The sequence below is a fragment of the Phaethon lepturus genome, unplaced genomic scaffold (assembly GCF_000687285.1).
Source record: "Phaethon lepturus isolate BGI_N335 unplaced genomic scaffold, ASM68728v1 scaffold18118, whole genome shotgun sequence".
Taxonomy (NCBI): Eukaryota; Metazoa; Chordata; class Aves; order Phaethontiformes; family Phaethontidae; genus Phaethon; species Phaethon lepturus.
The window spans coordinates 48,052-61,684 of record NW_010555696.1 but is presented as its reverse complement, the minus strand read 5'-3'; the positions used below and the strand labels follow the sequence as shown (position 1 = coordinate 61,684).

The 13,633-nt window shown below is 43.5% G+C and overlaps 1 protein-coding gene across 1 annotated transcript in view; it reads right to left on the bottom strand.

Annotated features, from left to right (window-relative positions):
* Positions 1 to 5,809: 5,809 nt before the first annotated feature.
* LOC104624800 (serine/threonine-protein kinase Nek6-like) overlaps positions 5,810 to 13,633 on the bottom strand; it is a 30,773-nt gene continuing 22,949 nt past the window's right edge. The window contains exon 7 of the mRNA XM_010292260.1: positions 5,810 to 5,919. Coding sequence (XP_010290562.1) covers positions 5,810 to 5,919 — 110 coding nt within the window. The remainder of the gene's footprint in view (positions 5,920 to 13,633) is intronic.

Sequence of the window (13,633 nt, the reverse complement as noted above, 5' to 3'; positions counted from 1 at the left end):
TCCCCGATAAAGACGCGGCAGTGCCTGTCGTGCCTGCTGGGGCAGCCAGGTCCCTGCTCCGACGCCGCTCTACGGAGCACCCCTGCGCCGCCAGCGCCCCGACCTGCCTCCCGCCGGAGCTACCCGCGACCACTGGGCAGCGCCGAGCCTGGAAAAGTCTCCACGTTTTCCTGTCTTTGATAACCTGTCACGGTTTCAATCTTCCTCGGTTATACCCACATTCAGTTCATCTGCTCTCTGCCACTGGTGGATTTTTAACAGACTGCTCCAAAGAATAAATGGACTACTTCCGGACAGTTAGCTACCTAGAATACGAGGAATCTTATAAGCATTGTTCAATGTACTTCAGCCTTTAAACTAAAAAAAAAAAAACCAAAAAAAAACCCCAACAAAACAACCTCATAAGAAACATCCCCTGCTGCTGGAAATCTATTTAGAAAAGAGTATCCCAGGCAGATCTGGGAACCAAACTACTGACACTTTTCCTAATCAATCTGGTCTTTTTCCTCTTTCAATTCTGTTTTATGAATCCAGTATTTGCATCTCGAAAAATATGACAGATGTCTGAGAGAAACAGGCTGTTCACACAGCGAGGAGAGCACGACGGAAGGTTCTGGGTGGGGAAGAATTCCTTCCAGGGCATGCGAGACTCCTTACAAAGGTGTTTATATTTACTTAAGTCTCAGGAAGGAAACTGCATCTTTGTGCGCGGAAAACCATTTCCACTGCAAGTTCTCAACCAGGAGGTCTCAACGAACACTGAGTGACGAGCCTCAGAAAAACAGCCGTAGAAACACAGGCATTTCTGAACTTAGAAAAGCAGCTTAAGTTGTGTCTATTAAGGTACACACGACGAGCTAAGCACCTTCCCACCCCGGGACCCACGCCAGCAGACCCGCCCGCGGCCGCTGGCCGTGCCAGGCCCATCTGCTTCCTAGCCCAGGATGTCACTCCAGGGCTGCTGGCCCCTCTCGCTGCGGCCCCAGGCAGCACAGCCATACCTCCTCCTAATGCAGCACCGCGGGGCAATTGTGGGTATTATCCACTGTTTAGATCTTTTAAAATCATTTTGCTACAAGCTGCATCAAATCGGCGAGCTTTTCGTACTGAGGCCAGCTGAAGTTGATACTCGTCACTACGGCTTTAATAGGGGGTTATTTGATGATTATTAGTCTTTCGCTCATTACCATGCGCTGTGAAAGCCATCTGAAGAACGCTGTCGTGTTGCTGACACACACAGCAAGCTCCCAGCAGAGTTAAAAAAAGTCAATACTAGATCCTCCACTCTTATCCTGCAGTCAGGAATCAAGATTGATGGATTATTAACGATTTGGTGACAGACAAGCAGTTTTGGTTAGGGCAGGGTTTTGAAACGCTGCGTGGGGGCTGCACTTCCAGCAGCGGGACGCGGCGCGGGGCATCCCTGAGCTCCCCCCGGGCACGGCGGGAGCGGGCTGCAGCCGGGGCGTCTTACCGAAACCTCATCACGTTAACGCACCTTGCCCGAGCGGGTCCGCACAGAGGTAAGAGACCCTCTGCAGCGAGTTCTGAGCCAGTACAAGCAGTAAGATACATTCTGGCTAAATCTCCAAGCTTATCTCCTTAGGTACCACCAGACTAATGTATTTTTCAGGAAGCTTTTCCAGAGATATTTATCAAATATCCAGCTTACAAGTGGCAATACAGAACAGATGAAGGTACCCAATTACACTGAAGGACACAATGAGCTGAGTACACAGCTCCCTGAAACATCTTGGAAAACTTCAGGCTTGTTCAGTTTTCTGCCTGCAATGCTTCCTGCAACGTAGCGCGAGATACTTGCTGTGCCAGTGACATTTACTGCGCTTCGCCGCAGGCCGAGCAGCAGGAGGAATCACGCCTGCAGCGGCTGCCCAGAAGCGCGGGCTGGGAAGGGGCACGCTCCCCTCGCTGCGCTCCCGCCCGCTGGTACCGCAGCAATGCTAAGCTACTCCTCAGAAAACCTACAGACCTGAGGCTGACGGGCCGCCCGACAGGCTTGTGAACGGGGCCCCAACAGCCAGGAGAGCGCCCAGCCGGCCCCGTGCTCAGGGCCTTCTGGAAGTTTTTGAAGGCAAAAAGGTGAAGCTGTATTGCCGTTACTCGATTACTGCAACAAGCAAATCAGTGGGGAAAAAATTACAGACTCCAATTAGGGACTCTAATCTCCAATTAGAGATTGATAGCAAACTGCTCTCAATCAGTTAAAGCAAAACTGGAGAGCCCAGCATGCGAGATTGTTCCGAGAAAAACACTAATGGGTGCATTAGGGAAGGCACCAAAGGCAACCAAGGGTTAAACAAGGTCTCCGAGATGTCAATACAAACATCAATAATGCCAGTAAGGTTGAGAGGGATTTTTCAATTCCCATCAACTTTTCTTTCCAAGTCCAGTTAAGCAGTCATCTGCAAAAGAGGAAACAACGTGGGGTTTTGGGGTGCTAAATGCAAGGAATTAAAATGGAAAGAGATGGCACACGTGTTCTGACTGAAACAGTCGGGTCTGCGGGGGTCGTCACCATAGGCGCTCCAAATACCTCACTAACAACAGTTTGCCATGCTACACTGGGGTTTGCTCCTGACATTTTGATTAGAGCAATTACCACAGGACAGCTAGATCTCAATTTAAGATGACCACCATGCAGTATGACTGGCTAAAAAAAAAAAAAAATATACACGCATCAGTGTTTAAATTGATCGTCTTGCCAGAACTGCTAAAGTCATTGCTTGTAGCTATATCCTAGGAATTAACAACTTATTTTCATGGCCTCCAACTTATCTTGCTGACAGATACCTACAGGAAGTGAGGGATGAAGACAGTTACTACTATATTGATAAGATTTAATAAAAATCACTGTATGATTATCAAAGTTAAGTGGTGCTATGTGGCATCACATCCCAAACCCCTCAATGTTCCCTAAGCGGATTCCAGTGGACATGCGTGTCTCTGAAGGCAATTTGTACATTAAACCTCTCTGCAGCTTATCTACACAATCTGTCTGGAGAAATATCAGAAGTGACTCACAACCAAACAAACATCTCTTCCTTACTTTTAAGCTGAATGGAAAAACATTCTCGTTACAAGAAATTAGTGACAATAAAATAAGCTCCTTCAAAGACATACAAATTTGACTTTTAATCTTCCAAATTCTAGGAAGTTTAAAAAGCCAAGTAGCTGTTTATCTACTGAACACAAAATTGGTAACTGTCCAGTCCTCCTCGGAATTTGCAAGATCTCACAGCTCCTGTTCACAGAGTTAAAGCTTACCTACGTAGGCAGTACATTTAAAAATGCTTCACATGCCAAATCTTTCACGTTACTATAGTACTGCTACTCCTACCAGAGAATTACGTTTAGTGTGCAATTAAGTCAGCTTCTTGAAATACAAGGAGTACCAAGACTACTGTGCCATAAGGGGACCATATTGCCTGCAACAAAAACATATCTTAGCACAACGCTAAATATTTCTCTCTGCATAAATCTGGAATCCCATCTCCAGCAGAGCTCAGCCTCAGAAATGCCTCAGAGCAGTTGACGGAGAAGCTGCACACTACGGCAGCAAATGAGTAGCGGTGTCCAACTTGGGCGACTTTGACTGTTGTCGATGGGCTCGGCAAGTCCAACACACTGTGGCAGGGCCAAAGTCCTCAACTCCGCAAAGCCCTCAACGGAGAATTCCTCTTCAGGCCCAACACATGAAATGCACCTGGAATTACTGGGGGCTCAGGCTTCCTTCCCCCTGTTCCCACAGGAGAGTCTCCAAATTCCTTTTCAAATGCCACCAGCAGACCCAGGTTCATACAGCTATGCTGTATCATTCCTTTTTCAGTATCTCATTAGAAGCATTACAAGCAAAACCATCCTTTATAAAAATACCAGCTTTTCAATGGTATGTTGCTGCTGCTGCTTCGGGAATTACGAAGTCTCGTGAATTCTTTCACCAGAGGCAATGAGAATTTGAGGATAGATACAATACCGCTCAATTTAAGTTCACAATTTTCCAAGTATTTTTGATCAAGTACTTAGCAGGGTGCCTTACACCCCTTCTCTCCCTCCGACCCCATAGAATTTTAACAACAGATCAGCGATACAACCGCCTCGGGCTGCAGTGTCTCCACCAAGGTGGATCTTCCCTTCAGCAGATCTAGTGGCTATTTGCTGGGAGTAGTAAGGCCAGTGCTGGGACTTGACACTGATTTTGGTGACTTATGAGGCATTTATGCTAGACACTCAGATTAAAAAAAAAAAAAAAAAAAAAAAGAAAAAAAAAAGTATCTTTCTCCTTAATTAAACTCTACGCCATGCCAAGTTGTGAGCAGACTGTCTGAAGAGCCTTTACACCATGGCAGAAATACAGTCTTTGGATAGACACTGGTAGGAGGATAAAAAGAATGGATAGTTGTGGGGTTGTTTTACCCACAAGAGGTTTTTTTGGACCACATTCAAGTCCATAACCACATCTGGGCCAGCTGTGCTACTACCACACACACGAGAAGCAAAGGGCTGTTAAGAGCAGAGCCCCCAGACTGCCGAAGTCCATCTAGCAGGATTTCAGCCATTTATTTCACTGTGTTTCCAGCACCAATCTCTCTCTGAAGATGCACACCACACGGCATGTTCACACTCTTGCCAACAATAAATCAGCACCTATTGAACTGTATGACTCGGGGCTTGGTAGCACATCGACGACAGTAGGTTACCGCACTGAACAAGCATTTAGTTGTATGAGGTGAGTGTTCTTCCCCAAAATACATAAACAGCGACAAGTTACAGGAAAATTTACTTCTATACCGTCTTTTCCCAAAAGGTTTGTTTAACGAAGTAGTTGAAGTACATGCTTAACTGTAACAGTTTTCACATCTGACGTGCTCGCAAAAGAAATTACATTTCTGTTTATTCTCTAATTCCATGTGGTTATGAGAAGTTGTAATGAGAAGCAAAATGTCATAATTTCACATCATTCATCATCCAAATAGGATGTGAGCAATAATCTTATTACTAAATATCCCATGGATTTTAAATTCTCTTGGGAAGAGATAAAAACTCTAAATGTTGACGTGCACTTTCACTCGACTTCAGAGATGATGCATACATTTAAAAACCCAATTAAGAGTAGATTACAAATGAGCACAAGATTGTTCGATACCCTCTGATCCCTGCTAAGAATGAAACCACAAAACTCAAAGTACTGTTAGAAAATCATAGCACTTTTTAAAAAATAGATGCAATAGTTCTTAAGAAAAAGTTACACACTAAGTGTACAGTTCATACAAAGTGTGCCAGCTCTGTATCTGTGCATTTGCCTAGAAAACAACACACTAGAAAAAAATTCAGCTATAGTCTAATAAGGTTAGAGAAATTATTTCACATTAGCTAAAAACCTCTGTTTTTCTTTATTGAAAGCTCTCAGAATTAAAATATTCCAACCGGTCAGAATTCTATTTACAAAACCAGTAGTTTATATTCAAATGAATTTGCTATTTTTAAAACAAATGCAGCATTCAGGAGAAACTATGAATATGCTGCCCCAATAACTGCTCTGCTCACAGTAGGAAGAAAGAACGCAGCAAGCTTGCTTGTTTAGGTCTATATCCTCAACGCCGACTGTGACCTACTAAAGTAACTGTGTAAGTACTGTGCTGTACGGCACAATCCCGTTGTTGTTCATGCTCAAAAAGCACATGATGAGTTAACTCTTCATAAGGTTTCTCAACAATTAAGCTAAAGTAAGTCTGACCTACTCAATTCCTGTACTGTATTGTGTGTTAAGAGAAACCTAGGGGAAAAAAAGTTAGAGGATACTTGCCTCATACAATAAACAGCCCAAAGACCAGATATCAGATTTAAAGTTATAGCCGTTTTCATGTATTCTTTCTGGGGACATATAGTATGGAGTTCCCACTGTAAAAAACAAACAAACAAACAAACAAGGAGTTATCATCTTAAAAAGTGACCGTGCAACCTGTATTATACAGAAGTTTGACTTCATTAAAGGATTAGGTTTAGCACAAACAGCTACTCAGAAGAGATTGGCACAAACATTCGGAAACAAATCATGGTTTCAAAAGTGTAGAACCAAATATATCCTCAGATGCAGAGCTAGAGGACTGGTGAACATTACTGAAAATATGTTCTGTATTTTTGCAACCTTATTTTGGTATTTCGTCTTGCCCTTCCAGCCTTCCAAGTACCTTTGAAGTGTCCGAGACGGACAGAGCAATCATAAAGGATAATCCTCCTCCGGTTCACTCAACAGCACCGAAACTGCAATTTCGGTGTCATGAACGTACTCCGCTAGAACAAGAACCCCATGCCAGCGTATCAGCTGAACGTTCACCCGACACACGCTGCTCTAGCAGCAGGACAGAGCGGCTCCAGATACGACGGGGTAGCCTTTTTAAGAGTTCAGGAGACCACCTACTGCAGCAGAGAAATGGAACTATCAAGCCCAGCCCCAGACAGGTATTCAAAAACTTTCTGAAAGAACCAAGATAATCATTCCAAACTTTAAAACACTGCTCCAACTTGCAGTTATGTCAGAAGCTGTGGGATTTCTATGTACTTCCAGAAGTCTGTATTTTATCAAAATAAATTTACTACAGCATTTTGGACGGGAGTTACAGGAAATTATTAATAAATTCCTTACCTCAAAAAGGTTCTTTTTTAAAATCCTAAATAAGTTTCAGTTGTGGTACTGAAAATACAAGACACCCTGGCAGTCTCAACTACATCAAATAATCCTCAGATACATCATTTATTAAAACATCCAAGGACTTCACATGTTCTCTTTTCTGCTGTTCCTCTGCTTGCCCGTCCCCTGTCAATTTTTTTTTTTTTTCTCCTTTTGGCATTCCAGTGTATCCTTCCCCTAATTAAAGGCTTTTCCTCACAAGATGGCAAATGTTTAATTCGCCTGTAACATTCAGTTTACAATTTGTCCATTCGAAACGCAGACAGCTGCAAGACTAATAAGCAGATGAATGACAGTGTTAGAGGTGGAGGGGGAAGAACAGCCACCGCCTTCCCCCCATGTTCCTAAGGAGGGCTTCACACGCTGTAGGAAACAAATGAGTTCTGGGGCAGAACGCAAGAGCTCCCCAAAAGGCAAAGCTCAGCCCCCGCCGAGTGCACAGATGACACAGCACAAAGCTGCTGCCGTCACTGCGGTGGCTGAGCAAGATCAGCTTGGGGTGCCTCTAGCTTAGACCACGCCGCGCTAAGGACACACGCGAGTCCAAAACTTAACTACATTCCTCTGTCATCCAGAAAACCTAAACACAGGCCAGGATCCCTTTGATACAGGGACCACGCAAGGTTTGTCCTCACGGGACGAAGAGAAGTTTACAGCCCCGAAGAACTGACAAGACACATAGAAAGCAGGACACAGAGGAAACGGTTAGTTGTGGGGCAGCGCCTGCGGAGTCGGCCAACACTCGATCTCAGTACATCAGCATCCTAAGCTGGAAATCAGAGAAATGTAAAGAGATCTGATTTTAGGTTATTTAGCCAAAACAAAGAGCATTGGTTTGAAATTAGTGCTGTCAGCGCTAGCATGCAATTACCCAATTTACTCCAAAGCATCCCCAACATCCCCCCTTACGTAGGTCTTGCTGGCAGCATGGATGCCATATGCACCAGATGCTCACAGCTTACCCCATTACTAAAGCCTCTATCGCATCAACATTCTGAAGCCGTAAGTTTTCTGTGGGATGAAGTGGGATCATGTTGCACCAGCTACTCCACCTTAAATACTCGAGGCATTTTCTTTCTCTGGGGCGAACTAGGCAACTTTACCTCAAAACAAAAACAACAAAACGCCCCCCCGCTTCAATCTTTATTCTACATTTTTGTCATGAATTTATATGCCCTAACCTCAACAATTTTTACTCAGAGATATTCAGAAATGTAACATATAATGTGAAATTAATCCTATGGCATCGGTGTGAAACCTAAGACGTTACAGGAATACATACATAAAACTCTACTTCCCAAAATAGACCAAGTAACCAAGAAAGGGGACCACTGCCCTGCCTGGCTCATTTATTTGGTCACCCAGGACTTTCAGTAATCAGCTGCCCTATATGATAAACTCTGCTTGCGCTTGCAGGTCATTCAAATAAGAAATCACTTCACTTTCAATACGAAGGATACCCTAATGAGAAATTACATTTTTGCAAATTCTATATAAACTACAACACAGGATAAATAACACATGAAGATCATTATATGTCCATGCTCAGTAGTATCACATCCAGCCTCGGAGCATGCCAAACTGACATTGTCCCAGATCTGGCTGGTTTTAATTGCCAGTGAAAGGCCTCTATGTGTGGATGAGACCAGAGTTCTGTTAATAGTTAATAATTTTTAACAGACTGCACAGAGTAACTTCACAGAACACCAAGAGCAGACAGGACTCCTTCAAAGAGCCAACACGGCTTTCCATGGATCTCTCCCATGTGCATGCAAGATGCACACAACGGACAGCAAAGCTATCCAAGTAATTCCCATGTATTTGCCAGATTTCTGTACAAGAACTGAGTCGGTTGGAATAGCAGTGATTCATTTTCCTGCTTAAAAATATGCAGCTGCAGAAGAAACGGTGATTCATTATGTGAAGTCCTTGAAGACAGTTTTGGAAGTCCCCACTGAGCACCAGCGCGTAAGACACTTCCCTACCTTCAACTTCTCAGTGCTGCTGCTTTTCTCAAACCTGCCCGGGGAGCTAACAGCGCAGCTGGAGCAGAAGACGTGCTCGCCCTTCGCCGACGGCGAGTGCAGGAGCCGAGCACGGGCGGCCAGCAGCGCACAGCTGGCAGAGGGGAACATGAAGATCGTTCCTATTCTTGCTCCCCGAAGTCTTTGTGCTTCAGAGTGCTGGTGCCAGGGGCGGCCTCCAGCCATAGCTGTTCTTGCGATCAGTTATTCTGGGTCACTGCGTGACAAGCTCAGAGCAAATAATAACGTGTGGGCTCTAAAGTTACGGCCTTGCCTTCCATGTTAGCAGGGGTCTGCTCGGTAGGCTAAAATTGTCGTTTCAGATAATGCCTTAAAACGACCTTCGATCAAAGCAGAATGACAGGGTTTATAATACGGATGAGTGCGTTATAGTCCGTATTTGATTTTCTGTGCATTAGTCTGTTCCATCATATTAATAGGTCTGTGGAGCAGCCCACGCCTCAGCTGATTTTATGCAGTCTACCTTGCACGTTTACCTACCATTACTATAGTGTTGTCAGCAAATGTATGAACAAGCAGGTCTCTGCGTTTCAAAACCGATGCATTAATTTTTAAATAACTGTCATGATAAAAGACTGACAAGCCCAATTCTCTTTATGGCCTGTCCAACATTACATGGGAATCTCCTGTAATGAGCATCTTCTAGAAAACCACACAGGGCTTCCAGTGCAATCAGTCAGGGCTCACCACTGCATTAGATTAGTCAATTTGACAAGACTAGTCTAATCGGAGACTATTAATCAGAAACTTTCTTTGGCATTTGCCCTGCTGAAAATACAAAATATTGTTCAGATTCAATATTAATCACCAGCTGGTAGAGCAATGCCTTTAAACTTACAAAGGTCGCAAAACAGTAGAAAGATTATGACTAAGTAAGCGTCTTCCCATTCTATTCCTGAAAGTCGAAGCACTTCGCTTTAACGTTGGCCTACTTCAGCAGTACCAGAACATTTCTTCCTGCTCTCCCCAGCACTGTCCGTGTGCACAGCTGCAACACCCACACGGACCAGAGCAGCTCTGGGATAGCTGCAACACCCAAGTTAGGGAAATGCTAATTATTCCAAGTTAGATTAGGAGCAGTCTCTCTCGTTTCACCAGGAAAACACACAGGCAAAGGCAGCGAAGTTATTCCAGAAATAGAATTCAAATTGCCTTCCTCTCATGTATAGTCTGAATTAAAAACCCTACCCATGCAACCACAGCAACCAGCGTGCGTAGGTACTCACTCTGAGCTGAATTCCCACATCTGCCACAGAAATACCCAGCGAAGAGCTACTTACTTCTGAGCTCAGCATCCCTACACAGGGAAGATCACGCTCACCCGTTTTGAAAATGTTTTTCAGCTTGAATCAGAGGAGGTTTGTTGCTGTGAACGCGGCAGTGGCTGGGTCACTAGTACAGTCGCACACACGAGCATTCTCTCCTGCACAGAGCTTCTCGCGGGCAAACACAGTTCAGGCAGGGATCAGTGCCTCCTGTGACATCCATCCTTGTCTGCGCACAGGCAGAAACAAGAGAAAATCTGATTCACACTTTTAGGAGGCTCTATCTCATTCACTGAATTTAATATACCGCAGAGGAGACTCTTGCGGCAGCCGTCTCCCGCACCTTTAGGCAGATCGTCATTAGACTGAAATCAGTACAGGGTATTTCCAAATACTTTAGTAGGCTCTGTATGCTGCGGTTTTTTTAAATGCTAGAAACAATGAGCACCTCTTGAAACTAATCAAACTGCGTAGCCATACTTGGCTGCAACGTGCAAGAACAAGCGGTAAGGAAAGCTTTTATCGTTCCGCCTTCACCAGCACCTTCCAGCTAACCTCTAATACTGAGCTGAACAGTGTTTCTGAATCTATCGCTTCTCTTTCTCACAGCAGGGAACAGAGTTCTGAATATGAAAGAACCTAACAAATTCTGACCTTTATTGTATCTTTACAGAGTATTCCCAGTTTCAAACCAAGAGATATCAGAGCACAACGTGGGCCTCAAAGGGGTAATACTGATTAAAGCGTTCCTTCGTTCTAGAGACGTTCCACTCCTGTCAAAACAAACTTTGCAATGTTTTGAAATACTTGTGATTTTTGAAACATGCTCATTACAAATGAAAAAGGCAAAGAACTATGCTCAAAACCCTGAGATGCCATCCATGAGTAACAAAAAACCACCCAGTTTTGAAAATAGTAATTATTTCCAGAACTATCAGCTTTAACATGTAAGACACATGGTTACATGTTCCATGAACATACATACAGTTGAGAAAAATATTTTAGTATGTTTTAATAATATCCAGTGAACAAACACAGCAGGGAAGCAAATCTACTTGAAAATGGAAGTCCACAACTCTCACCTGTCCCATCTCTCCAGACACGCTTGTAGGTTACCAAGAAAAATTAAAGCATTATTTAAAAGAAGTCTAGTTCATAAGTCTCCCTTTCTAAAGTTTGCATTATTTGGGGTGTATTTCCAACAAGGTGGCTGAGGTCTCTTCCCAGAGGAGCATTTGGGAATTAGCTAAAGTGAAACAGTGGTCAAAGGCACTAAAATGTACTTTAAATTCCTTCAATTCTCAGTGTGAGGTACCCCCTGAAGGGTCTCGAGAATAAGTCTTATGAGGATCGGTGGGGGGGGGGGGGGGGGGGGGAAGAAAAAAAGAAAAAAGGGGAGAAAAAAAGATTAAATCTACTTATTCTTACAAAAGAGAATAAATATTTTGTGCATAATACCGCAGTTGTTTTTAAGACCTGCTGCTCTAAGCTCTCTATTTTTTTCTTATTAGTATTTAATGGCACACATAACCCTACCAAAGTCCTTACAGTCTGGGGGAGGTGGGGTGGTTTTTTGTTTTTGTTTTGTTTTGGGGTTTTTTAGGTTTTTCCACATGTAGTTAGTATAATATACCTGCAGTAAGTCTGCAGCAATCCTTTCTTCCACGAATGCTGTACTACAGGCACAGGCCAAAAGGCCAGAATTTCTCAAAACGCACAGAATACTGGCTGCTGTAATTTTAAGTGAATTCCTTGTGCGTGTGCATTTTTTCTTAACAAGTACTCTTTGCTAATCACTTGAAGTACCGGGATTTTGTTTCAGAGGGCAAACTGGCTCAGCAAGCAAAAGAATAAAGAAAAAAAAAAGACAAATAGTCCATTTATAAAAGAGCTCTTCTCATGACTGCAGAGTTACTCCCTGTTCGGCCTCACAGCCAGCAAGAAACCAGAAGGAACATGTAACACCCCACGTGCTCCAATCCACAGCTATTTGCATGTTCTAAGCTGGGAAGCTTTGACTTCTATGCATCCCCCCAAAGGAAAATATGCTCAAAGTTTATTCTTGTCCAAGAATAAATAAAAAATCATCTGCTCCAAAACAAGACTATTCTGTGTAAAATTGGTTTTCAGTTTTTGTTTTTCTTTTGTCTTTTTTCTTCAACATGTAAAGCCAATCAGAAGCTTTGGAAAATGTTAAATTTATTTGGCTAAAACCAGGCATTATACCAGTTCACAATTAAGTTATCCATTTTAATATTAATGAAAATTCTCTGTATTTATTACAGCTCCTAGTAAAACAAAATCTACTAGCTTACTGTTACGTTTTTAAAGTCTATGCAGTTTTCGAATATGCTCTGCTATTTATAATTTCTGTCTTATAACTAATTAGGTTTTATAGCAAAGATAATGACTTAAACTTTCTAACAAGCATATTAGAATAGCCCTAAATGACAAGATACTCCTCTGGATGCCCACTTCAGAGATCAACAAAATAAATAATGAACACAATCAAACATTAAAAACAAATACACCTAGCCTTATTACATGCTGAATGAGAGACAACACCTGGAAGCATATCACACACACCACTACTATAAAATCAACCCAAACTGCACCATGTCACACATCCAAACTCCAGCATCCAGATGTCATTTCATCATCACTGGGTGCAAAGTCCTGGGTTAAGTACAGTCATTTTCTGTAGTGAAACAGCCTGCCAAACAGCCTTCTCTGGGGAAAAAAACAACATACAAATGAAAAAAAGACAGACAGACGACTATGAATGTAGTAAAATACTCGCATTATAAACTGCAAAAGAACAGGTTGTGAAAGTTTTTCAAGAAAACAGTAAGCAGTACTGAAAATAAAAAAGGAAAAAAGCATTCCTCCTCACTTCGTGCTGAATTGTCCCCTCCAGTTCCGTCCTACGCCCCCCAATAAAATGAAGTTTCTGTGATATGCAGGTCCATCTCCATTAAACTAAATCTCACAGCTTCTGCTAAGGGGAGCTTAAATTAGGGAATGAAGGACGGTAAGCCACCGTGTTGTAACAAGAAGTAGTAAAATTCACCTTAGCCACACTCATTACCTTGAAAACGTGGGAATTTTCTGGTAAAGCTTGTGCATGAAGAGCTCTCCCCTGTGGAAAAGTATCTCCTGTCTTCTCTCACAAGTCAGACAGGAAAAAGGGAAAGCAGCAGAAAACGTGCCACCTGGTGAATTCACCCACACCCTCCAGCCCCCGATCACCCATCCCACAGTACTGCTGCCTTTCCCAACAGTTCTGTTACTTAGTGAGACAGGAGGTGTCCATGTTTCCCCTCTCACAGCTCTGCCCATGGAGGGTTTCCGGGGGCCGGGGCTTTCCCTGCCCCACGGCCGCCCGCTGCCCCGGCGATGCTCACGGCTGGCCACGCTGCCGGCCAGGCATCCCGCTGTTGCTCCAAGCAAGGCGCTCGTCTGCGTCTCGCGAGCTGTGTACGGGCAAATCTTTCATTTTTCTTTCATTACCCCGGCATGTACTGTCACTTAATTTTTCTGTATGCAATCCTTCCTGACAAATATGATCTGCTGCCTGGTAATTCGTCTGACGTTCATTCTGTTCCTTGCTCTAA